Source organism: Phaethon lepturus, unplaced genomic scaffold (assembly GCF_000687285.1).
Source record: "Phaethon lepturus isolate BGI_N335 unplaced genomic scaffold, ASM68728v1 scaffold21840, whole genome shotgun sequence".
NCBI lineage: Eukaryota > Metazoa > Chordata > Aves > Phaethontiformes > Phaethontidae > Phaethon > Phaethon lepturus.
In genome coordinates, this window is record NW_010510296.1 from 3,402 (window position 1) to 29,109 (window position 25,708).

The following is a 25,708-nucleotide window of genomic DNA, read 5'->3' on the forward strand; positions in this document are numbered from 1 at the left end:
GGAGAACTGGTAAGGAAGCTGAAGGAAGAGAAAGCTCCCCAGGTGGATATAGACAAAGCTGTAGCAGAGCTCAAAGCTCGGAAGAGGGTCCTAGAAGCGAAGGTGAGTCTGGATGTTAAATTTGAATTCCACAGTTGTCTGAAAAGCCTTGAAATCTCAACTTAATGCTTTTTTACAGTATTGATTTGGGCTAAACAGTCATAGAAGCAGCATAGTATTTGAATCACTTCTGGAATAGTTTGCAAGTTTCCAACTAGTGGCAATTTAATTCTTTATCTGTTGCCATTAAATCACAGCATGCGAACAAATAAATACGAGTTCAGGTTGTTCATAGTCAAAGCTCAAATTCAGTGTATATGTCGCTAATCTTTCTTTACTGTATAGATCTTTTCTGTCCACAGTGAGAGGACGTGCTGTTCACTGTAGTGAGTTTCATCTCCAGATTCTTTGTACAGCATTTAAATTCCCAGACTGGCACAGAGCATGTTTCTTTAGAAACCATTTTCTTTGCTACAGTGTAAACAGAGTTTTTGGAGACATTTCAAAGAGCCTATGCTTTTCCTCAGCCTTAAAGAGAGGGATGTATTGAAATTGTGTCCCCTTTCTTAAATGCAATTGTCCTCTGAAAAGTCTTTCTGCAAATGAAGTGATGGAACTTAAGGTTTGTTTTGTCTCTAGATCAATAAACAAGTACAAGTACACTTCCTTATCCTGCAAGCTTCCCATCCCTTCACAGACTGAAACAACACAAAGAAACTCCTGAAGCATAAAAAGTCAGGTGTGCAGATTGACGCAGGAAACTGCGAGGTTCTTTTTAATTTGTATTTCATGTAAAAATGATTGTAGTTATACTTTGGTCATCCTATTAAAAGTAAATGGATAAATAAATAAATACACCACTGCTTGCAACTAACTTACTGTGAGAATGTGAGTATACCTGAATTGAAACTAGTTGACCCTCTTTGTCCTACAGTCATGTGAGGCAAGCAGTTAACGCTGGACCTAACAGAGAGCACTATGGCTGTTTGCATACATTTAACCCAAGTAAAAAGATGTCATTTTTACCTAGTATTGAGCATAGACCTGTTCTTTGAAACCTTTGCATGAAACCTGTATTGATAGCTACATCATCCTGGAGTAAATAGTTTCTAAGTGTTTTCCCGATTCTGTTTCCCAGCCCTCAGAAGTTTGACGTAGAGAGATGTAGTGAGGCAGATTAGGAGTCTTGGTATCGCTCTGAGCCCTACCTTTCTGTTGGAAGAGTGCCTGTAGGATGCAGTGTAGAGGCGTGCTTGCCAGTTACACAATTTGTGTGGGCTGTATCCCTGTCAGTGCAAGAATGACCTTGCAAACGCAGCATCTGCCCTTGTGAGTGCAGCCCTCTGATGCAGTCTTTCTCTTCTGACGGTGTTTCCAGCAATGCATCACAGTCGCTTGCAACTTTTGCAGAAGGCAGCAGTGGGAGTGCTCCTTAGCTTTAGCAGCGGCTGGTACAGTTTTCAAGCCCTGTGATTCCTGCTTAAAGATAGCAGAGTGGCTCTGAATTTGAAGCTTTGAACAGGGCAGAGTAGTTGAGTGTTTAAAATTCCTTGGCTTTATGTCCTCAAACTGTATCTTAAGTCAGTAGATGGTTCTCTTCCTGTACAGGGTCTTTCTTTCCCCTTGAAGCCTAACACAGGCACTTTTCTGACTTCTATTTATGAATGTTTTTATGTTTATGAATGTATGCCAGATAGAAGAGACTGTTTCTTTGACTTCTGGACCAGTACATTAACTATTCTCTTCAGGCAGTAGCAGAGGAGCTGTACAGAATTCTGTACCTACTCCAGTTACTCCTGTGCTGCTGGCCATTTCTCCCTGCCAGTTCGGAATTGGGCCATGTCACTGTTGTTCTCCTCCTGTCCATCTCTGGGCAAAAGCCATCCTTTTTCTTAAGAAACCCTGGTCACTGTGAAATGTGATTCTATGTTTTTAGGCAGAGGATGCCAAATGGATTCTCTTTCCATGCTTTAAAAGTACTGATCTGGTGCTTGCTCTGGTGTGTTGCTCTCTGTCTGTCTTTGAGTCTTTCTGTCTCTTGTGCAGAGTTACTCCCTGGTTTATGCTAATTCATGGGAGCAGCAGAGGTACAGTGCTTTTAAAATTAAAAAAAAATTAAAATTAAACCACATTTATTTGTCTTTATAGATGCTCCAAAAAGAAAAATTTGAAATTATTGGTCATACAGTACTTTATGTCACAAAAAGGCTCTTCAAAATGATAGTATTAGCCACTTAGCAGGATCTGAATTAATTTATTGAACTTGACTTAACTCTGCTTAAATTACCAAAACATCTTTGTTGAAGAAAATCTTTCAAGTCTTTTGACTTCACTAATGGAATTGGTTGCAAAAATCATAGGTTTTCAGATAAAATAATGAGTTTGCCGTAAAATTTTTTCACAGAATGTAGTCAGGGCATTTAGGCACTCTGTAACTAAATTTTCTATGTGCACAAGGCCATGTTTGTGAAAGCCTACATTTTGCAAATAGATAGTCTTTGTACAAGTAGCTAAATACACACCTTTGGCAGAGCACAAGGATGATGGTGTTTGTAATCTTCGTAGTCAGAATTTTTTCATGTGAGGAACACTTTATTGAAAGCTTTGTATATACCGAGAGTTAGATGTTTGTAGTCTGAGCTAGTCACTTTAAGCTCATTTTATAGTTGGGAGAGGGAAATAAGTCAAAAAAGAATTGCTTTAGAAATTGTCATTTCTCTCCACTGCTTGTAAAGAAAGCTGAGGATAACTAGCTTAGGCTTAGTTGTCTGAAAGTTAGTGCAGATGAGTCCACCTCAAGTGTGTAAAATGCTACATTCAGACAATCATGTTCATAATTGAGTGCTTGAATCTCAGTGTGACCATTCCTCTTTGGAAAATGAGCATGTTGGCAGGATACCTTTGCTTCAAAATGGTCTTTACAGACTTTTGACTCATAGTGGTGAATGGAGAGGATTTGTCCTCCTGCCAGAAACTGGAGCTATTAACTGTTTTCGGTTTGCTTGGATTACAGGAGCTGGCCTTACAGCCCAAAGATGACATTGTGGACAGAGTTAAAATGGAAGACACCCTGAAAAGGAGGTTTTTCTATGATCAAGCCTTTTCTATTTATGGAGGTACAGATTTGAAGAAATTTACATTTTAATCCCTTTAGGCTAATGTTCTGGTCTTCCTAGCTGTGTGAAATGCTCTACTCTTGCAATGTTTTATCAATGCAACGTAAAATAATTTTTTTTAAAGTTGGCTTTAAACTTTCCTGCTTGAGTCTGTAAGCCTTTCAAAAGTTTCCCCTTTCCTTAAAGTCTTTGGGTGTGGAGAGGGCTCAGATTTTGTCCTCTGCTTTCTGAATACAATAAGACTCAACTCCGGGGTGTGAGTTTTGAGCATTACGTTGTAGAAGATGGTTGCTATGCAGAGGTGTGGAGTCTTTTGCCATTTAAGCAGTTGATCAGCTCATTTCCTCGTAACTATTCATCTCTATCTGAGCTTTCCTTGGCAAGATAACGCTCAAAACTACTGTGAACTTTAGAAACTGTTACCTTAATGAACTTTGTCAATGAGCTTTATTGAACAGGTGAGTAAATGTGTCTTAAATCTCTTCAGATGGTTGATTTGAGCAGCTCAGGGGAGCAGCACAGTGCCTGTGTAGTTACTGCTCTTTCACCTAACATACTAAAATAAATACTCTGGGTTGTTTTATTGTCTTTTTCTTTCTTTTTTTCATCTTTGTGTCTAAACATTGTCAGATATTCTGTATTGCTGACAGTAACATACTGCTTTGGCACATGCATTATCACTTCTTCTATATAGATTGCTCCTGTAAAACTCTCCACAAAATATAATCCATTGGTGGACGGAGTGTGGCTTTTACAGTTGTTGGTTGCAGGTGTTTATCAGTTTCAGCTTCTACCACTACCTGATGCCCCGATGCGCTCTGCGACTGAACTGTACCGCTTAGTGTATAGGGCAGTGTCTGTCTAGGTGCTTCATGGAGTTTACTTGCAGCCTTTATGTCATGGGTCTTTATGTAAAAAGCTCTCTACAGTGAGACACATTCCATATTCTGTTTAGCACAGAGAAGCTGAAGCTTCATGCTCAGAATATGACCTCGGGCTTAAACCAACTGATGGAAACACTGAGAAGGGAGGACATTTCTTCTGAACGATGCAGGTTCATACAGTCTTGTGCCTACCACATTTTTTTACCTTTTTCTCTTTGCAGGTGTCAGTGGTCTGTATGACTTTGGGCCTGTTGGGTGTGCTTTGAAGAACAACATCATCCAGGCATGGAGACAGCACTTTATTCAGGAAGAGCAAATCCTGGAGATTGACTGTACCATGCTCACACCAGAGCCAGTTCTGAAGTAAATATGGGTCTTTTTTTTCCTGCAGCATGTAATTTCTGGTCATAGTTGATTTTTACAGTCTTCTGTAAAATTACCAACAGGGATCTTGAGACTGGGTGACCCCATTTCATACCCCATTGCAGTGCAAAATAATTAGATATCAGTGCACAGGTCAGTGTGAGAAGCTGTTTTTCCATAAATCAGGGAGAGCAGTGGGACTCGTGTCTGAGAGAGTCTAATGTCTTAATGTCTCCTAGCAGTCCCACTAGGTAAGAAATTGCCATTATCCCTTTTTCTAAAATATAAAGAAGACAAGAAAAAGGATTAGGTGATTTGCCTAAATCTGGGACACCTGCGTCATAGTTTAGGACAGTGGCCAGATTGCCTGACCATCCTTTCCTTCTCTGTGGAGGGATGGCAATATGCAGCGTGTTACTTGAGCTCTGAATGCAAATGATGCATCTGCAGCCCTGGGGACTGAAGCCGTCTTTTTATCCACAGACCAGGCAGAGGGACCTTCCTCCAGGGTGAGAGCATAGTTCACACTCTGGACCCTTTCACCTCCACGTATCTCCATTAAGACTACCCACAGGTTTGCTAAATATGTCAGGAGCTTTTGGAATGAGAGTCTGAGCTGAGTCAGTTGCGTTACTTTGTATGGGTCACGGCATAACAGGCAGGAGCTTTACAGATCACTGGTATAAAGTAGTGGGAATCTGTCCACCTGAACTACAGGTTACTCCTCTGAACTGCATCTGTGTCTTGCTTCGATCGTGATGCAGTTCCTAAAGGCACTAAGTGTCTTAGTGGCATGTTTTAAGATTTACATGTATTGATACTTTCTAACACATCAGATTTTCTGTGGGATGGTACTGCTTAGTGGGAATCTGTAATCTGAAGCAAGAGTGAGCGTGCAGTTTGGGTGCACAGTTTGAAGGACTTCTCTTTGATAATGGTCTGTCCACTGGGATCACGCAGTACTGGGGCTGTCTGGTGGCAGCTTTCATGTTCCCTTTTTGTATCATCTTTTCTAGGACTTCTGGCCATGTAGACAAGTTTGCTGACTTCATGGTGAAAGATGTGAAAAATGGGGAATGTTTTCGTGCTGATCATCTCTTAAAAGGTTTGTTTTTGTTCCATGGCTAGATGGGCTTGGGGATTTCTTGCAGTGGTACAAACATGGAAAAAGAGTATCTTTCTCAAGGAAGGACAGTTTGTGTAGCCAGTTTTTCATACTTGTGTTAGTAGTTCATTAATCATACCATACTAAAGATTCCGTAAGTTCTCAGTTCCACCTTGTGTTAGTGTCTTAAACGAGGTACAGGATCTCTACTAAAAACATAGTTGGGTCTCTCTTTATACAATCCTGTGTCATCAGGCCATAAAAGATTACCGTGTTGTCTAAGTTGAGGACTCCCTATATAACAAGGTTTCTGTTCTCTACGGTGTTCTAGGCTTAGTTTGCTTGAGTTTCAGTTGCTTTTTGATCGGAACTCAGAAATGATTTAATGATGGTATAACAGCATGTGTTACCTATTGAAAGGTCAGTTACATGGCAGCTGCTGACTTTCGTCTACCTTGGAACTCAGCTGGCTTTTCAGAATGCTAAATAGACTTCAGGCATTTCTTAGGTTTGCAAAGTCCTCATGCTTCTTTCTCGTTATTGATTTAAAATGTGTTTAAAAAAACAAACAAAAAAATCACATGAAGGAATCTTAGAAATAAGAAACCTATTTGAAAATTTTTTCATGTACAGCTCCATTGTGAAAGGAAGGATTATTCTGCTCTAGGTTTAAGTGGGTTGTGATTCCTAGTTTTCTAGCCTTTTCCATGGAAGTTATGTAGAACAATCTATATTGGCATTAAAGCTGTTTTCATAAGAAAACAAAATTTTTGTTTTCTTAAAAAAAAACAGAACAAAAGAAGCCCCTCTAACCTCTGCCCACTTTGCACAGTGAACAGTATCATAAACAAGAGCATCCCTGTCTCTTCTGTGGCCCATCACTGGTGAACAGCCACCTGCTGTGACTGCCACTAAGAAGTCAGATTGTTTTTTTCAAACGGGAGTGGGAAGTCTTGGCGTCACTATCTGCCTTTGTATCTCATGGAGGATGTTGTCCTTTAAAGTGGAATGCAGTCTAACCCTACCGTACCAAGTCAATACGTGCCTCTGAGTGCATTTGGATAAAATTAGCCTTGCTGGCTTGGGATCAGACGTTGCTTTTAATTTCCAGTCTGTATAGAAAGAAAATAAGGAAAAAGGGACTACAAAGCCATTGCTTGGGTTTGGAGGAATGAGTATTGGAAAGAAACTAGATAAGGACCTGTTTTTTTCCCTGTGGCATGTCAGTACAGCGAACTGGTGCAGCTCCTCAGCTGTAGATCAGGATTGCCCTGATGACATGAGTGGTACGCCCCTCATTACAACAAGGACATTGAGTTGCTGGAGTGTGTCCAGAGAAGGGCAGTGAAGCTGGTGAGGGGGCTGGAGCACAAGTCTTATGAGGAGTGGCTGAGGGAGCTGGGGTTGTTCAGTCTGGAGAAGAGGAGGCTGAGAGGAGACCTTATCACTCTCTACAACTACCTGAAAGGGGGTTGTGGTGAGGTGGGTGTTGGTCTCTTCTCCCGAGTAACCAGTGATAGGACGAGAGGAAATGGCCTCAAGTGGCACCAGGGGAGGTTTAGATTGGAGATTAGGAAAAATTTCTTCACCGAGAGAGTGGTCAAGCATTGGCACAGGCTGCCCAGAGAGGTGGTGGAGTCACCATCACTGGCGGCGTTCAAAAAATGTGTGGACATGGCACTTCAGGACATGGTTTAGTGGGCACGGTGGTGTTGGGTTGATGGTTGGACTTGATGATCTTAGAGGTCTTTACCAACCTTAATGATTCTGTGAATTACCCTGATAGACACTAGCAAGACAGACAACTGGTGGACATACACGTATGCTCATTCTGGAGGATCCTCCTGATTTATCTAGCTTTAGATTAGGGTCAGTGGTGGGGTTGCAGTATAAACTCACTACATACTTCTCTTGCTTACAGCTCACCTGCAAAAGCTTATGTCTGACAAGAAGTGCACAGCAGAGAAAAAGGCAGAAATGGAAAATGTTCTAACACAGGTAACTGCCTATGTGGAGAGGTGAATGCTTCGGGGGGGTGTGTGTGTAACAGAGGAATGCAATGCACCAAGTCCAGAGGGAATGTCCCTTCTGTGTCTCTAAAGATGCTCAGAAATTTTTACCTCAGAGATACTTGTAGGCTGTACATGCTCCTAAATACTGAAAACTTACTGGTTAACAAGTACTGTAAACTTGCTGGTTAATCACATCTCCCTTCTGCTATCTTGGAGAGTTTTTGCTATGATTATGTTGGATTGGTAGGGCTGAAGCGCTCTCCCTGGAGCTGGTCTGCTCCATTCCACTTCACACCCTGGCAAAAAGCCTAGTTCTTCTGAATCCCCCTTTCACCATTGTAAATCACTCACTGCAGGATTATGATACAAAGGAACAGAGATGAGTGAGAAGTTCTGTCAGGGTTTTTCTGAATCACTTTAGCACTGAATTGGTATGTTTTAAAGTTGTCTTGGCTTTGAAGCACTTGAGATTTGTTCCTTTGTCTCTAGCACCCCGCACAGATTTTTCCTTTGTTTACCATGAGAATAGTTGGTGCTCCAGGCTGACATTCCTGAGCAGCTGTATAGACGTTTGCCTTTATTTTTTTAAATTTGTTTTTCTTTCTTTGTTTTTAGTGTGGTTTTTATTCTCATGAGTTCTGTGATAAATGCTTCCAGAGCCATGCATAGAATGAGTATTTCCTTCCAGAAAGAGCAGCTTTTTTTTCAGTGCATTGCATCACTGCGCAGCTGTCATTAGGTTTTCCACACTACAGCACTGAACTTTGACCATCCTTTAGGGGAATCCCTCTATTAATAAAGTCTTTTTATCTCCTGTGTTGAGTTTTCTGTGATATATGAAGGATCATGACAATTAATGCTAGAAGCAGCTCATTTGATTTTAAACTTGAGTGTTACATCATTGCTGTACCGCTCAGTATAGATCCTTTATGGTACTTAAGCTTAGAAACTATATTTAAATGTGTGCATGCAAAAGGCTAGTGCATAAATGTCCAAAATAGTGCCAGAAATTGTGGCTTTTATGTGATTAGACTGCAGCTAGATCTGTGTTTCTAATACTGCTTGATTCCCATCTTCCAGAGAAAGGGGAAGGTAAGGTCCTGGAAGCGGCTGACATTAATCCCACTTGTGAAAGCGTCTAGTCATTACCAAATTGTTTTCAGAGCAAATGGAAAATCTTTCACCGAGAATCCTTGTGCTGCAGATTTGCTCTATTTAACTAAAATGCAGAACAGCTCTAAAAGAGAGCATCTAACGCATAGGTTGAATATTGTGTTTCATGCAGCGGAAGAAAGAGAAATGAATGCAGATGAAGCACTGCAGAAATTTTAGCTTTCTTCTTTCTCATTGCTGTATTTTTTTTATGTATTCCCAACACACTGCTCCCCATGTTTTAGTTGAAACTGTTCAAAAGAAGCTACTGGTGGGTGGTGATGCAGTCCCAGTGACTTTTCGTATGCTTTACCCCCACTCTAATGCTCAGTGCTTGCATTTCCATCTAGTCTTCAGACTTTCTGTGATATGACTGAGTCATGGACCTACATGACTAAAACGTGTTTGCAGCTGTGCAGTGTATTCTTCTAGCGTCGGTTCAAACTTCAGCTTGCTTGAAAATTTAGGATAAAAGGGAATATTTTGGGCAGGTGGTTCAGAGCTGTGGATCATGCCCAGTAAAAGATGAAAAGGACATAATTAATTCCTGTTATCTTGTCTAGTAATTAAACTAATTCTCCTGTGTTTTGATATTAGTTGGACAATTATGGCCAGCAAGAACTTGCAGATCTCTTTGTGAACTACAACGTGAAATCACCTATCACTGGGAATGACCTGTCCCCTCCTGTTTCTTTCAATCTGATGTTCAAGACCTCCATTGGGCCTGGGGGAAACATGCCTGGGTAGGTACTAATCTCTGCTTACATTCTCCCTTCTTCATATTCTGCATCACTTGGAATAAAAATGAAGTCTCAAAAGTATTGAAATATGCAATTTCTTCCTGAGTAGCTTTTCCCTCCTTTCAGTCCCAGGCTTCTCTAGCAGCTTAGCATTCTTTGTACTCTTGGTGAAAGGTAGGAGAAATAAGGACCTGTTGCAGAATCACAGAAATGCTTGAAGCAGCAGGCTACATGGATGACAGCTATGCCCTTGCTGGTTGGAGTTGTTTCCGTAAAGCCAGTTTGTGCTGGGTCCCCAATTGTCAGCAACTTCATGGCTATAGAGAACCTGCTTCAGTGTACCTGTGTCAGGATGAAGTTACTTAGCAGGGTGATCCAGTGGTAGCATCATTTACCATGTGTTTGTAGTTAGTGTGTGAGAATGTGGAGGCTATTGTCTTGAGTTTGGGTCTCCAAAACTAAAACTGAACCCCCTGAGTCCTTAAAAGACTCGAGAAAAAGTTATACCTTTTAAGTTTTGTAGTAACTGTGTTTTTCTTTTCTCACTGCTTTCCCCACCCTTTTATCTTCCTGAATTTTCCTCTCCCCTGTCTCCTTTCAGCTACCTGAGGCCAGAAACAGCACAGGGAATATTCCTCAACTTCAAACGTCTTCTGGAATTTAACCAAGGCAAACTGCCTTTTGCTGCTGCCCAGATTGGAAATTCCTTCAGAAATGAAATCTCACCCCGCTCCGGCCTTATCAGAGTGAGGTACTGCAAATTTCCTCTTTCAACAGAAGGGTACCTGGGAGCAGGTAGCACCTCCCTTCTGTTCCAGTGTTTGTACATAATTGCTTCACTCTGGGAGAAAGCACTAATGTGCCTAGTGAGTCTCAGGGTTCATGGGCAAAGAATCATTTAGTTAAGGTTTTAAGTGCAGAATTCTGTCTAAGCCTGGCTGGTGAGAAGTAGGATCTCTGAAATAGCTGTTGTAATAGAAGCACCTAGATTAAACTCAGTTTTACTAACAAAATTTGGCTTCCATCATGATCTAAAGGAATCATATTACAGGTAGCCATGTTCTCTATGGGACATGCAGCTTTGCTTGCTTAATTATATTCATGCGATTTACTTCAAAACTGAAATCTGGAATCAAAACGTGATCGACCTTGGAGCAGTATTTCCTTGTCTCAGTTCTGCAGATTTTGCAGTTCTGCAGCTTACTACAGAGAGAAACCTGACTCTGAACGTGTTTGTGTCCCAAGATCAGTCAAGAAGGAAAACTCAGGGTTATCGAGAATTATTTTCAAAGCTTTCTGTCTCAGGATAAAAGTGATTGTTGCATTTCATTAAGGATCATACCTGTATTTTAAGGGAACTGTTCTGAACAGAAGTCTTTTCCATCTAATTTGGAACAAGAGCTCCCATGCACAGTGAGTGTGGTTCTGTTGTACACGCAGGCAGTATGTGTTATAAACGTGGTAATTGATTAATATGGTGCCCTAAATGTCACTGAGAGACAGTGGCATTGTTAGCACTAAGGGAATTCTTTGGAATTTTCTCAGTGTTCCTGTTCTCTTGCACATCTGGAAACAAGAACTTTTCTCATTGAAATGCATTTTCAGTCAAATATAAATTATATGCTTGTGGCACATTTATTGGAGACTGTATTATTATGCTATTATAGCAAATTACATCCTGATGCCTGTGATTTAAAGTTAATGATTACCTAGAGCTTTTTTAAAGGTTCTTGATAATAAGCTAATGCAGTGTAAAGTGAATCAGCTAAGAATCGATGTATGAGTATAGATGTATTAAAGACAAATTCTTAAAACAGAATGTACACCATTGCTGAATGTAGCAGTATCGTTATCTTAAAGAAATTACCACCTCAGATTGCTATTTTTGGCACCTCTAATATGAGTTAAGGCTACTGAGTTAATCAGTGGATTAGTCTTCATTGGCCCAGTAGGAAATGTATACTTCTAATATGCAGAATCCCAGCAGTCTGGAAAAACTCCAGAGAACTTCTGGAAGTATTTCCAAAGATGGTGTTCTCTGCTCTGAATCACAGTGGTGATGACCATGGCCTTGAGATCTCTAGATGAATTTGTAGAAAGTTTTATTAGGAATTTGAAGATGAAACTAAATCCAGTGTCGAGACTGGTTGATGTTCTAGTCTATACATTGTACTGGCTCTGGGTTTACCTGTGTTTTTAAACTACTGACTTGCTTGTGAGAGGCTAAAGTGTAGTCATTTATTAGAGGGGCTGTGGCTAACACATGAAATATTTAATACACATGATTGGTTGTGTTTCCATTAGGGAATTCACCATGGCAGAAATTGAGCACTTTGTGGATCCCAGTGAGAAAAATCACCCCAAGTTTCAGAATGTGGCAGATCTCAACATCCTCCTATACTCTTCCAAGGCCCAGGTCAGCGGGCAGTCTGCCCATGTAATGCGGCTGGGAGATGCTGTCCAACAGGTAATGTTCCTCGTGCAAGCACATGGAGGTTGTTGCTCTTTTGGATATTTCTCTCAAGGCTAAATTACAAACTGTTGTGTTGGTGCCAGCTGGGGTTTGCTCACAGATTTAAGAGTCAGTTCTCTTCAGTGATTCAGTGTGACTGAGATCCAAACCTGGCCCTTGTTATCAGTGATGAAAGGCTACAGGTGGTGCTGGGATAGTGGTTAGAAGTTAAGCTTCACACTTAGCAACTGGGAGAAGCACAGTGAGGAATACTAGTATCTGTCAAAAGCCCCAGCAGTGACTGGGAATCTAATACTCTGCTGGCGCGCATCAGTATGTGACTTGCACTACCTGATTCTCCATGCCTGCAAATTATGAGTAGGTTTACCAATGCTCTCCACCCCACCCCCTAAAGCCCCAAATGAAACAAAAACAACAGAAAAAAAGAACACCACCCCCCCTGTTGTATTGCAACTGTGGACTGTAAGGTACAGCTGTTGTGGGGTCCTGAGCCATAACTGTAATTCCCATGCACTGTTGTAACACCAGTGACTGCATTGTTGGATACAGCAGGGTATTTTCAAGTAGGGGATCATCAGAGACAGACAGTGATGAGTCCTAGAATAATAATAACTTCCTATTTTGTGCAGCAGGAGATACTGCCAGTGGCAGTAGGTGAATTTGAAAAGATGTAATAGTTCAGGGGAGACATACTACTTTATTGCAGGCAGTTGCAAGAAGTTCTGTCTGTAATGTGTCAGGTTGTCTGCAGAAGTACAACAAATCATGACTTTGCTTCCTTAGGAATTAATGTCTATGTGGTTTTTTTTCTTCCTGTTTTTTCTCTTTCCAGGGTGTGATCAATAACTCCGTTCTCGGTTACTTCATTGGCAGAATCTACCTCTTCCTTACAAAGGTCGGTGTATCCCCAGAGAAGCTGCGCTTCCGACAGCATATGGAGAATGAGATGGCTCATTATGCCTGCGACTGCTGGGATGCAGAGTCCAAAACATCGTATGTAAGTGGTAAAGTGAAACAGCAAGTGGCACTCTGTCAGATCTGTTAGTGTGGGAAGGGGCTCCATTTTATTACTTGGTTTTTAAAACTAGGGCTATGAGTCTGACGTTTCTGTCCAGCCCTGCGTTGGTATGAACACACTTCCTGCAGTGGAAATATTCTGAATCCAGGACGAAGGGGATGGGTCAGCTCTCTGCAGTGGGCTCGCACAAAGTTTATGAACTGGACCCTGAGGTTGTCTGCAGACATTGTGCTAGTTGAACTTCATCTGCAATTAAAGGAAAGATCGTGGTGCTTTCCAAAGACTATAACCCCTGTAACAGCAGTGGGGAAGGATTTGTTTTGCTGGAGGTGTTACTCCAGGGCAGATTCCTTCCTGCTAGAATGCTTGCTCTTCCTTTCCCACTTTCAAGCTGTGAGAAATTGAGAGTTTACTCCAGCCAGTTCAGACAGCTGGTGCTGGGAGAAAAATTTCCCAAGGACTTTTTTGTCTTCCTAAGAGGTTTTCAGTTCAGGCCTTGTTGGGTGCATTGTTTTTCTTTTATATTGTTGGCTGGATTTTGAAAATGTGTCTTTTTTTCTTTCAGGTAAACTAGCAGTAGGTAGGTAGGGGCAAGGCTCTTAGGCTCATTTTAGTTTCTCTTGGAGAACTTTCAGCCTCTTCAGTAAGTCTCAGCCACATATATCAGTTGGAATGGCAGTTTCAAAAGAAATGTATTAGAAGGCATAGTAACTAGACTGTATTGATTATGAAGTCATTCCCCTCTTAAGGGTACAGAATCTACTTTTTAGGTCAAATCTGAGTTTAAAAAAAAAAGTTATTTCATTGCTTCTCCTCATGGGTAGTGAAGCACATGTTCTTCTGCCTGGTTAGCCTTTCCAAGGAGTCTAGGATGTGTGCAGGTTCCTGAAAATACCTAAGGAACTCTGCGTGGTCTAGTTCCAATAAAGGATCAGAAGATTGAAAGGGTTTTGCCGAGGTCTACGGGGTTAGCCTGTGACATTGCAGTGACCCTTATATGAGTAGACCCCATCCACGGTCCTGACCAGTTTGATAACCAGACTGTTGCATGCTCAGCCCAAAGGTGTCCACACAGGGAATGGGCCAAGGTTTCAGATAGTTCAGACAGCCTTCTTTATGGGCAGGGAGAACCTTCTACACCCTAGGACTGAGGAGGTTGTGTGTGGTTGGTGGTTTTTGTCTATGTGGGTTGTAGGGTTTTTTTTTGGTTGTTTGTTTTTTTTCTTTCTTTTAAGCAGCTGAAACAGGCTTATCACTAGTGATACTTCATTGCAGCATGTTAGAGCAATAGCAGCCAGTAAAATTCAAGCTTAAGATGAGGAAAAAAAATTCCTGCAGCTTGGATGAGTGATTTGTCTTCATATAGAAAAGACCTGTAGAAATGATTGAAGGGATGGCTTCTTCTGAATGTAGATAGCTGAATTCCATAAGCTTACAGCTGCTTTTCCCAGCCAGCCCAAAACAGGCTGGACATGGGTGGGTCACACCATATAAACAAGATTAATAAACTTCGCAAGCCTTGTCATGGATCAGGACAATGCTCATAGAGCAGTGTGTCCAACAGCCTAACCCAGAGGTGAAGACAGCAAACCCAGGGGCATGACAAAACCACCTTGTGAGCTAGGTTCATGCTTTGGTTTGTCACTGAACTCTGACCAAAAATGTTCATACCCACTTGGCAGCACTCAATAGTAAGAAATTACCTGCAATGAATGGTTTATAATCTATTCTATAAAGTTATTACATAATCCTTCTGAGAAGTAGCTGTAGTGCCCTAATGGTTTAATTTGTGTAAAAAATTCCCCAAGATGTTCTGAAACACCATGGTTTTTCCAGCACAAGAATTTCTTCTGTTCACATACCTTTCCTGACACCCTGCTCTATCACTGCAGACTGGAAAACTACACAGCATCTGGCTGCCTGTATGTCCATGCTGATGTGACAGAGTGAATGGAAAGCAGCTGATGTGCTTTTCCTTCTTTGGGATTGTCTTTTAGAAAATCCAGGTGGTGGTTATATTTGTTGCAAGTGTTGGAAGGCTTCATCAATTCCATGTGCATGAATGGTGTTTTGAGATTCCTCCTTGCCATACATGCTGAAATGTTGAAAGAAGTGCTTCCCTCGCATATGATCTGTGTCTTACCAGCTCGTAAGCCAGGCTTCTGGCTGGTTGCCGGTTCTTTATTCCATACTTGCAGAGCGATAAAGCCCTGAAGGCATGACGTCCTGGTGCGCCTATAGCCTGTGAGTGATAGGACTGTGTGCTCTGGCCCCAGCCCCAAGCTATTGGCATAGTGCTGTGTTCTGCCAAGCCATGTGGAAAACCTGGCCCTGAACGCAGGCGCTGGTTAGATAACTGATCGTTTCCTCTGGAAACAAATGGAACCATTCAAATGAAGGAGCAACTAGTGAGTGAGGGCTGCTTATTGTAACAGAGCTAATTATGTAGAAAAAACAGTCACGGGAGCAGGGAGGGCTTAAGGGTGAATAAACATATTTGATGCTTAAGTGGACAAAAAAGTGAGTTGGTGAAAGCTTCCACTTTTTGTTTTTTCAGGGTTGGATTGAGATCGTTGGCTGTGCCGATCGTTCCTGCTATGACCTCTCCTGCCATGCCCGTGCCACTAAAGTTCCTCTTATAGCCGAGAAGCCTCTCAAAGAACCTATATCCTTTCAGAATAAACCAGATTCTCTTGAAGTAGGAAGTGACTTGACAGTAAAATGTCTTGGAAAGCTGTGCAGCTCTATTTTAAGTTACATCTGTGAATTTAACAGGGAAACCTAGAGCTACAGACCAGCATGACTCTGGGAAGTAACCTGCAAAGAATTGAGCATGTGGGGGACTTTACTCAGGTGGGCAAAGGGGATTTACTATTGTGCATGTTTTTTTCTAGCTTAATGCTAGGCTCTGTTTTGACTGTGAAGCATAGTTTAAATGTGAATGTGGGGTTATTATCCCAGGTTACTCCATGTCATTCCATGGTTCTGCTGCTAGCTCTACTTGGTAAAAAAAAAAAAAAAAAGTTGTAGTCTCTTAAAACTTGTGACCTTCTGCCCTTCAGTATTTTTAATTGTTCCTTTCCTCTGTTGAAGGGAGGTTCCTTAACCTCCTTGAGCTTAAGCAGGGGAGATTTCTTTGTGTTGTGTAGCAATTAGCTTTGACGTAGCAAAAGAACCAGGCCCTACTTTCTGTCATCTCAAACTCCTTAACTGCCTTGTACAGGACAGTCAACATTGTTCAGTTTGAGGCAAATAAGGGAGCCATTGGCAAAGCTTATAAGAAGGATGCGAAGGTGGTGATGGAATACCTTTCCATGTGTGATGAGTGTTACATCACTGAGATGGAGCAGCTGCTCAACGAGAAAGGGTGAGCTGGCTGTGTGTGCATGGTATCCTTCTCTGACATCTCTGATGAGGGTCCCCAAAGTGCTGCTGGATTAATTTGACCCACCTGAAACCAGCTTCCTCATGCAAGTAGGCTGAGTGGGATCATCTGAAATGTTTTAGTGCTGTCCCTTCTGCCAAGTCATTGCTGGTCATCCATCAACATCTCTCTTGATAAATGTGTAGCCATGGTATTCAAATACTTGTTTATTTGCACGGGATTGAACTTCTGGCTTTAGTAGGATCATCCCAAAAGAGAGACACCTCAGTGAAATGGGAAGTGTGTACCAGCTTCCCTATTCTGGTTTGAGAGTTGACCAGGGCTGGCAGGTGGTTTTGAACTTAATTTTAAAATTAATCAAATAATTCTGTGAGTGATGGAACAAAATAGTTAAATGAGAACCAAAACTTGTGTGAGTATCCTCCAGTGTTTAGTGATATGCTTTAGGACCTGTTACGGCCTTTGACAGTGGGGCAGCAATTTGTATGTTTTACCTCGACCTGTCTGCCTGTATTCCTAACACATGCAGGAACTGAAAATGTGAGAGATCTCTACAGTTGTCAAATTTGGCTGAAGGCGACCAACAGCTGTACATGTTATGAGAAGGCTAATGGTGCAATAATAAAAAAATAAACTCTATTTCCTGCTTGAAATGGTACAAGGTATAGGATCAATGAATACATTCCAGAATGGTAACATTTACATGTGGGGGTTTTTTCTCTCCCCCCAGTTAAGATTTATTTCTTCTACATTTCTACAAATGTGGAAGTCTAGAAAAAACAGTAGCGCTTAAAAGGGGGAGAGAAACTATTGCAGAATATGGTGATGTGTACACATCAAAACCAGAAGAAAGTGAATTTAGTTAATCTGGAATCCCACTAAAATGGTTTGGTAGATGAGTTATAAGCAGTATTCTGGGTTTGAATTGATAGTGGACTGCAAATCACGACTGTATTTAAGCTTGGCATCCAGTTGTAGCTGCATTCAGAGAAAAGCTTTTATGAACTTCAGCCCATTTGGTATCAGGTCTAAATGCAGGTGATTAGTGCACACTTTTCTTAAACATGTTGGGTTTTCTATTATGCTGATCTGAATGCTTCAGAGCAAGGAGGGTACCACTGCTGAGTACATGTTGACAGTGTCAGTATATTAGACCTGCCTTTGTATAAATATATGTTTGTATAAATCCATGATGTGAAGCCCTCAGGTTTACAGTGGCAGTTTTCCACTAGGACGCAGTATAACAAAGACATTTCCTTCCTGTAAGTGGGATAGGTCAATACAGCCGAAGTTCTTCTCGGCAAGGAGTTTGTGCTAGTTGCAAGTTAGCAAAGAGAAAGTAGTTAGAAGACCATAAGATCAAAAGCTTTAGAAATAAGCAATAAAATAACCGTACTGTATCCTCCCCTTTGTTTGGTATCTGAAAATGCACAATACCGTCTGTCACAACTCAGTTTCCATCAGAAGTCCATCCACTCGACAAGATGTACAGTCTGCAGCAAGTAGTGTGCCTCCCTTTTTTTCTTTTGGTGCATATGCTTCATCCTGAGATTCTTCCATGTCCTAATTGAGTTTGCTTCAGGCTGTTAACCACAACAAAGTTCACTGTGATTATGAAGACAGTCGCTTTTAATGTGGATTTAATAATTTTATTATTAATGTAAATTTCTTTTAATGGGTATGCCACATGTTTCTTTGATCTCTAGGATTTGGCCTGGCTTCTACTGTCCCACTCTTAAAGTCAACCAAGTGACGCAATTAAGGAAATGTAACTTGTTTCTTTTTTGTTGTAGCTTTTAAGTGATTTCTTTTTCCTTTGCAGGGAATTCACTGTTGAAACTGAAGGGAAAACTTTTCAATTAACAAAGGACATGGTTACTGTGAAGAGATTTCAGAAAACATTACATGGTAAATTTGTATCTTTGTTGTTTGATCATCAAAAATAAGAGGCAGATCAGGATACACTTTGAATGTGAACTTCATTAGTTGCATTGTCCTGTTAGTATTTCACAGTGGCACAGGAAAAATGCCAAATGTTACTTCCTTTAAATTCAACAATTTAAGAGAGTTGCAAAGCTTTCACACAGCAGTGGGATTTCAGTGACCATTGATGCAGGCCTGTCTGCCCGATTCTTGCACGGTCTCTTCAGTAACCCATTTAATAGACTTGGGTGGCATATTACATTCGTGCTGCTTCAGTTGCATATTCTAGGAGTTGTAAGGTCCCACATGGTGCTAAGAACCAGCTGCTGTAGTGATGGAGGAGTTGGGGAAGGTGCACTAGCTTTGGGAGCTTTCATCTTGCAAGTCCATAGCAGTGCAGCAGATGGGTTGTGGCAGTCTGTTGGTAGGGCTATGGGCAGAGCTCCTCTTGTCACTCCACTGTCTGGAGTCAAGTCTTCTGACATCTGCCAGCTCGCCGGGCTGTCGTGCTGACCAGACTCTAAGCTGACAAGTTCAGTCAGTTCCTTTGGTAGTTGGTAAAATCACATCAGCTTTGGTCAGCAACTGCATTTCCACAGAGCTTTTTTCCTGATGTGGGAAATGGGGCTAGAAGGTAACTTTCCAAAATGCATGGATTTAGTTCCTCAAAGAAGTCTTGTCTTTCCAGCCAGCTCTTTAAGCGCCTCACCCAAGGTCGTTTGGGAAGTCTTTGACAGAGCTGGAGACTGAGGTAGATTTTTTCCCCAGTTCATACTGTAACTAGTGGATCATCCTGCCTCGGTTGGGAACATGATAAATCCTTCTAGGAAGGAGTAGAGCAACTTGTAGCATGTGCAGAATATATTTGTTCTTGCAGCAGCTGAGCCTTTGAGATGTCCGGGGGTCTTTTCACTCAGCACATGCTGCTGCTGTGCCAGGCTTTGCTTTGTCACAACAGAATCAGAGTTGTGACTGTAGTATTGCTGGGGGCCAGTAAGTAGAACCCCAGTTGCTGGTTTTCCTTTATATTTGTACATTTGGCAGTTTGGCTGCTGTCTGCAAGCAGAGGGCAAAGCTTACGGTTTCCCTCTCTTGTCTTGAAAACTAGTTGGTCAATGCACAATTAAAACAAGACCATCCTTTGGGAAGGTAAGGTCCTGCCCTGGGTTAGGTGTTAATTGAGGAGGATTGGCTCTCTAGGCACGTAGAGTGGGAGGCAAGTCTGGGTGCAGTGCTGGAGAGCTAGATGCTACCCTTGATTTTTAAAAGCAGCTGATGCCTGTAATTGTTTCTTCTCCAGTTGCTATCTGGGCGTCTTCTAAAAAGCTGCACTGTCTGAGCAGGGCAGCTGTCCACTGAGCTCCTTTCATACACAGAGGGGAGAAGGGAGGAAAAAGCCTCTGACAGACATGTGGCAAGGATTGGAGAGAATGACAGGTGTATAATAACATAGCACATCACGTCTTCAGAGAATTTTTACAAACACTAACTAGTTGATCCTTGTTCTTTCCCACTTTTGTGGTACATTGCAGGGGGATGGAGAATAGGGAGGGGAGCAGCATTGAAGCAGGCAGCTGAACGACTCAAGAATACGGAGGAAGTCTTTGCTGGAATTTGAGTTGGATCTGAAGCTCCGTGCTTCTCTGCTCAGACTGCTGGATACTGAGGCTGTGTCTGTACATTAAACCAAAGTGGGCGATGAATTGAGAATTACCTGCCATCATCCAGGCTGTTTAATTGTTAGCATATTCCCTGGCACAGTTTTGGTCTATGCCAAGTAGCACTCTCCCAGACAATGCCTGGACATAGTTTGTGGCTTGATGTGGAGCGGGGACTGTTCCCAGCGAACAGTTTGGATGAGGCTTCGCTGTTGTGAAGTGGAAGAGGGTTTATCTGCGTGGATGCAAGTTGTGCTGTGCTGTTTGCTCTCAGGGCCAGAGAAGGGGCCCTGACTTCTTATTTACAGCCTTAACACATTCTGTACATGGACTAAGGCCAAATCTCTACTTCAAGTATTTGTATTTAGAACAGAAAGGTTTAACCTTTTATTTCCATGTGCTCAGCTACATGTAATCAGAACTTCTGAGCAGAAAGGCAGCTTCAGTAAACACATCTTTTTTTGTGTATAAATTCTTCTTTAATGATGACATGGGTTCTTTTGTATTCCAGTGGAAGAAATCATCCCAAATGTAATTGAACCCTCATTTGGTATTGGGAGGATCATGTACACAGTGTTTGAACACACATTCCACATCCGGGAAGGAGATGAGCAGAGAACGGTGAGCTTTCCTGTGCCTGGGCCTCAGCTTAAAACCAGCTGCAAGCATATGCCTTTGCCTAACATCCAGGGGAAGGACTAAAATAAGACTGCACAATATGCAGTAGAGATGGGAAAACCCAGGTGGGCTGTTGAATTGTTGGTTTTGCCAGTGTACGTGTCATTTATACATGTGCACTGAGAGTGTTCTGGGACTATGTGTGCATGAGGCTCTCACTGTGTTACTGGCAAGGGGGTGAGAAATTGCTCCTTCTGGATTCGCACTTGGCAATGTCCCATCGCTCAGAGAAAGGCATCTCTTCAGTGTTTTATTTCCTCTCTCTTTGCTGCTTTTCCTGGAATTATAGTTCTGTGCAGCAAGATGGACAATAGACTAACTGTTTCCTCAGTCCCCCATGAAATTCAGCCTCCTCTGATTCTGGGCATCCCTAAAATCTTGGGCTGCAACTTTGCTGTAGCAGGGGCCGGAGGGAAGTGTGTGTTACATACAGACCACCAGCCTGTTGCAGCCAGTGCCCCAACTGTGATGCTCTGCACCATTGCTGGTGGCCCATGGGAAGCTGGCTGTAAGCTTGGCAATGGTTCCTGTGTGTTGTTTCTGGCTGCTAGGCTGTGTTTGTAGGAAAGAAAAATAGCAGCACTCCTTAGTGTCTCTGGTTGCTACAGCATGTGATACAGTTATGAGAGGTGGGGAACAGGATTCAGGAGCCCAGTGTTAAGACACAGTTGACTTTCAATCACAAACTGCTCATGAAGTCTAAAATACTGGACTTGTCTTCCTTCTAGTACCCATTTGTTTTCTGTGGAGCCTGGGCTGCTCTGTATTGTGGTACATCTCAGCTGCATTACTTCTGCACCCTTACAGGCCTTCCTGATTGCCCTTTTAGCACGTTTTTCTTTTTTGAGGGTGTCTGCGAAAGGTTCTGAAAACGTTTGAGCTGCATATGCTCCTTGTGTGTGGAGTCTGCTCTGTGTGTGTGTGTGTAGAGTCTCTGTGGGAATCAAACAGGGAGTGAGACGATTGTGAGAACTCTTCCCTTTAGACTGTGCATAAGACTAAATCTCCTAGAAAAAACCCTCTACCCTTTATTTTTCTGTATTTCAGATGAGGTTCACCGTCTTCAGAGAGGGCTCTGGTAAACCTCTTTTGGTGGGAGATAATGTTTAGCTGTCAGGAGGGAAGGGGGAGTGGAGGACAGCTGGAGAAAATCAATGTTGCTTCAGCGGTGTGAGGTGTGAGTTCAGCTGGAGCCCTGAATGCTTATGTCTTTCAGAAGGCCAGCTACTCCCCTGGAACAGTCACCCTGCCTCCAGCGTCAGTCAGAGCTTATTCTCACCTCCTAAGAATCTGGCCTAACCATTAAACTTGTATTTATTTTTGCTTTTTCTTTTTTTCCTTAGTTCTTCAGCTTCCCAGCTGTTGTAGCACCGTTCAAGTGCTCCGTTCTTCCTCTAAGCCAGAATCAGGAATTCATGCCTTTTGTCAAGGAATTATGTGAGTATATTAGGCACTGTGGCTCCAGTGGGGATGTGCACTGGGAAGAGAGGTTTCTTCCTCAGTGCTATAGAGAGAAAATAGCATTGGGATCACGTGGCGCTCACACATGCAAGGGGAGAGCCATCAAACCAACACAGCTGAGTTGGTTGGTATCAGTCAGTTTTGGGTATCTATCAAACTCTTCAGTCTAGCCTCATAAAACCCAACTCCCTGCCCTTCCTGTGTTGGTTTGCAGTGTAAAAGACATTTATTTTCTTCCTTCTGTGTCAAAAAGAAATCTTTCCCACTGGCTAGGAGAAGCTGTCAGGAGCGGTGGGTTTTTGGCTGAGTTTTTTTCTTTGGGTTTTTTTTTTTTGAATAAAGTTCTTTTCTCACTTTCGTTGGCCAGCTAATTCATTGAATCAGTCCCAGAGCTGCTGAGCCTGTCAAAATGCCTACTGGTACCATCTAAAAGTGAATATGTGAAGGATAGTAACATAGGCAGTATGTCAGGCCATGCCTTTTGCTGTCGGCATCGGTTCTGCTCTGGACCTCGCCTCCCGATGCTGGACGTGCCCCTGCACGCATGTAAGGTTGGTGTGTTTTTGAGTGAAAGCAGAGCTGTGGGACTGTAATGACAGGTTGAAGAAGTCAGTGGCTTTGCTCTTTGGGTGAGAGCTGAGTGATGCAGTGTGGAGAGCTGTGAGGGTAGCGTTGTACCTGTGGGGTGGGTTTGAGCTTATAGTCTTGGCAGGGACTGGAACATTGGATCTTCTCTCAAAATAAAAATGAGGGTCTCTCATGCTGCTTGAAACCAGGATGCACGGTCCTCACTTCAGGTAGGGCCCTGAGGATGTGGGAGGCCACTGCTAGGATCGTGTTGCCTGCTGAGCATGTAACGAGTCCTGGAGATCTCCCCTTCTCTGCTTCTTGCAGCTGAAGCACTTACCAGGAATGGCATCTCTCACAAGGTGGATGATTCCTCGGGATCCATCGGCCGGCGCTATGCCAGGACTGACGAGATTGGCGTGGCCTTTGGGATCACGATCGACTTTGACACCGTTAACCGGACGCCTCACACGGCCACCCTACGAGACCGCGACTCGATGCGCCAGATCCGAGCTGAGGTAAGGGGCAGGCAGACGCGTTTGGCTGCTGACAAAGCCAAGTCTGTTTCTTATGGGCTAGGGGAGAGCATTAGCTGCTATTTCTGATGCAGCAATGACTGATCTACATGGGAGCTGCCTCCAGCTCTTGTAGGTGATTTAGTTATTCTGAGAAATCCCCAGGGAAGAGTTTCTGGTCAAACAGAAGATGCTGGCCCTGCTGCTAAAGTGAGGAGAGGCTTTTGTTTTCCTGGGATTCAGAAGTGTTATCTTACTTGAAAGCCATGCTTTGTGCTGATTGCACTGCTCTTTAGAGTGCCTCTTTCCGAGTGAAGGCTGCTGAAGTAAATGCATTTGCTGGGTTGTGTCTGGCTTTCAAAGGCAGGACTCCTCCGAATTCACAGGCACCAAAAGGCAGAAGATCTTTGTGTACTACCGGCTGGCTGGCAAAGCACAGCACAGATGTAACTCCTCAAAGCTTGCTTCTTGCCGGTATTGCCTCTGCAGCACCAATGAAGCTGGTGACCCATTGCCAAAAAGCCACACCTGCCCTAAGCATGCTCTGCATCTACGGCCATAATACGGAGATTGGAACAGCAGACCTCCCCATGGTGGTCTCGTCGCCTGCGAGCAAAACCTGCTCAGAGCTGTGGACATGCAGCCTCGGGCACCTCTGTCGTGCCCTTTTCTCCCGGGCCCCCACCAGGAGCACAGTGTGGCTCCTGTAGGAGGAGAAGGTAGTGCTGATCGGTGAGGCCGAGTTGTTCTAGCTCAGCTCTGTACAGAAGCATCTGTACTGCTTTGGGGCTACTGGGCTGGCTGCATGTTTGGCTCTGGCCCCTCAGGGCACCCATCTTGTCTCTATCACCTGGATGACCTCCCACTGCTGAGCAGCTGAGACAAGACTTTGTTACCCTTCAGCTTCTGCAAAGTTTCTAGTTTCTTTAGCTGATCCTTCACACCGTGGCAGCGTGCTATGAGGAGAGAAGAAAAGGCAGTTGGCAGCTTCTTTTATGCTGGCCTTAGAGTAAATAGGGCCTGGCTAACTCCTGGCTTACAACACCTTTTCGATGTGTGTAGTATGTTCTTTCACTTCCAGAACTGTAACGTAACACTAGCAGGGATGAACCTTGCTGTGGTCCACCACAGTGACACTTGCATTTCCCTCATGGGTCACCCTGAACAACTGAGCAGTCTGCTGTGATGACACAGACTGTGATTTAAGATGTCCTCCTGGTTAACAGTTTTTCTCCCCAAAAATGGTCTGGCAGGAAGACACCTTGCACCTGTTCTGTTGCTGATGTAGAAATAACCCATGTTCCCCAAGTATCAAACAGGGCAACTTGATTCTGATGGCTTCATGTTTTATATGTCTTTGTGACTTTGCCTGCAGATCTCTGAACTTCCTGCCATCATTCGTGACCTGGCAAACGGTTATCTAACTTGGGCTGACGTTGAGGCAAAGTATCCGCAATTTGAGGGACAAGAGACTGGCAAAAAGGACACAATAGAGGAATAAAGAAAAGGACCTGAAGTAAAATCCTGTCAAATGTCCACTTTTTACTGTTCATGTTAATATGAAATAAACTTATCGTGTATTATTCAAAGCTGCATTGTTTGTGCACACAGGGACTATTTGGTTTTTTCTCAATTGCTGCCCAAACTTAACTTTAAAAACTGAAATAATTGCAGTCCAAGTGAAAGGTGTTATGAATAAAAACGCCATTATGTATGCTTGCTTCTCTGTGTTCATGCAGCCTTGTACTTTCTTCAGAAATGTCTTTTTTTTTTCCTTTTTTTTTCTTTTCTTTCCTTTCCTTTTCTTTCCCCCTTGCCCTTTGCTTACGGCTGTGTGTCTCACAGGTTTATCACAGCCCCTCAAGAAGTTAGGGCTCATACACCCTTTCATCTGGGTTCAGATTGCCTTGGATTCTTGTGCAATTCGGTACTAGTTGCTTGGCCTTGTGTTTAGGAAGGGATGATCAAGAGTGGCACAGTGTTCCTTTCACCATTGCACAGTGCTTCAAGAGGCCACCTTATGAGATGGGTTTGGTGCTTTCTTTTGGCTGCAGGTGTTTAATAGCGGTTTCTGCAAAATTAGGAGCATTTGCATGCTGCGGAATGGAGTGGAGTGGAAAATCCTGCTCCAGTTCTTGCTCTTGCTTGGCATGGTTGGTTTGCTTGGCTGAGGGAACAAGTGGCTAGGAGGGTCAGAGAGTAGGAGTGCTGGCAGGTTTGCTTTTTCATGAAATGTCTTCTGGCAGCAAGGACTGAAAACAGAGATTTGAGTTCCCTGGACACTGGAGAAATTCAAACCCATGTGGTGACAAGTGTCATACCGCAGCTAGAGGTGGTAATGTGGGGAGCCCTAAACACTGCCTGGCCCAGACCAGTTAAGAGAGGCCCCTCACTCCAAGAAGGACGTTGAGGGGCTGGAGCATGTCCAGAGAAGGGCAACGAAGCTGGTGAGGGGTCTGGAGCACAAGTCTGATGAGGAGCAGCTGAGGGAACTGGGGTTGTTCAGTCTGGAGAAGAGGAGGCTGAGAGGAGACCTTATCACTCTCTACAACTACCTGAAAGGGGGTTGTGGTGAGGTGGATGTTGGTCTCTTCTCCCATGTAACTAGTGATAGGATGA

At 43.0% G+C, this 25,708-nt stretch overlaps 1 protein-coding gene across 1 annotated transcript; it reads left to right on the plus strand.

Annotated features, from left to right (window-relative positions):
- Nucleotides 1-24,817, plus strand: GARS (glycyl-tRNA synthetase; the record flags this gene model as incomplete). The annotated part of the gene is made up of 16 exons (XM_010296561.1): nucleotides 1-102; nucleotides 3,053-3,155; nucleotides 4,261-4,402; nucleotides 5,419-5,507; nucleotides 7,429-7,505; nucleotides 9,269-9,414; nucleotides 10,013-10,162; nucleotides 11,716-11,878; nucleotides 12,717-12,881; nucleotides 15,460-15,567; nucleotides 16,124-16,269; nucleotides 18,110-18,195; nucleotides 20,380-20,489; nucleotides 21,890-21,983; nucleotides 22,902-23,092; nucleotides 24,465-24,817. Coding segments are annotated over 16 exons (1,998 nt in total), but the record flags the coding sequence as incomplete, so codon positions are not given.
- Between the last annotated feature and the right edge of the window lie 891 nt (nucleotides 24,818-25,708).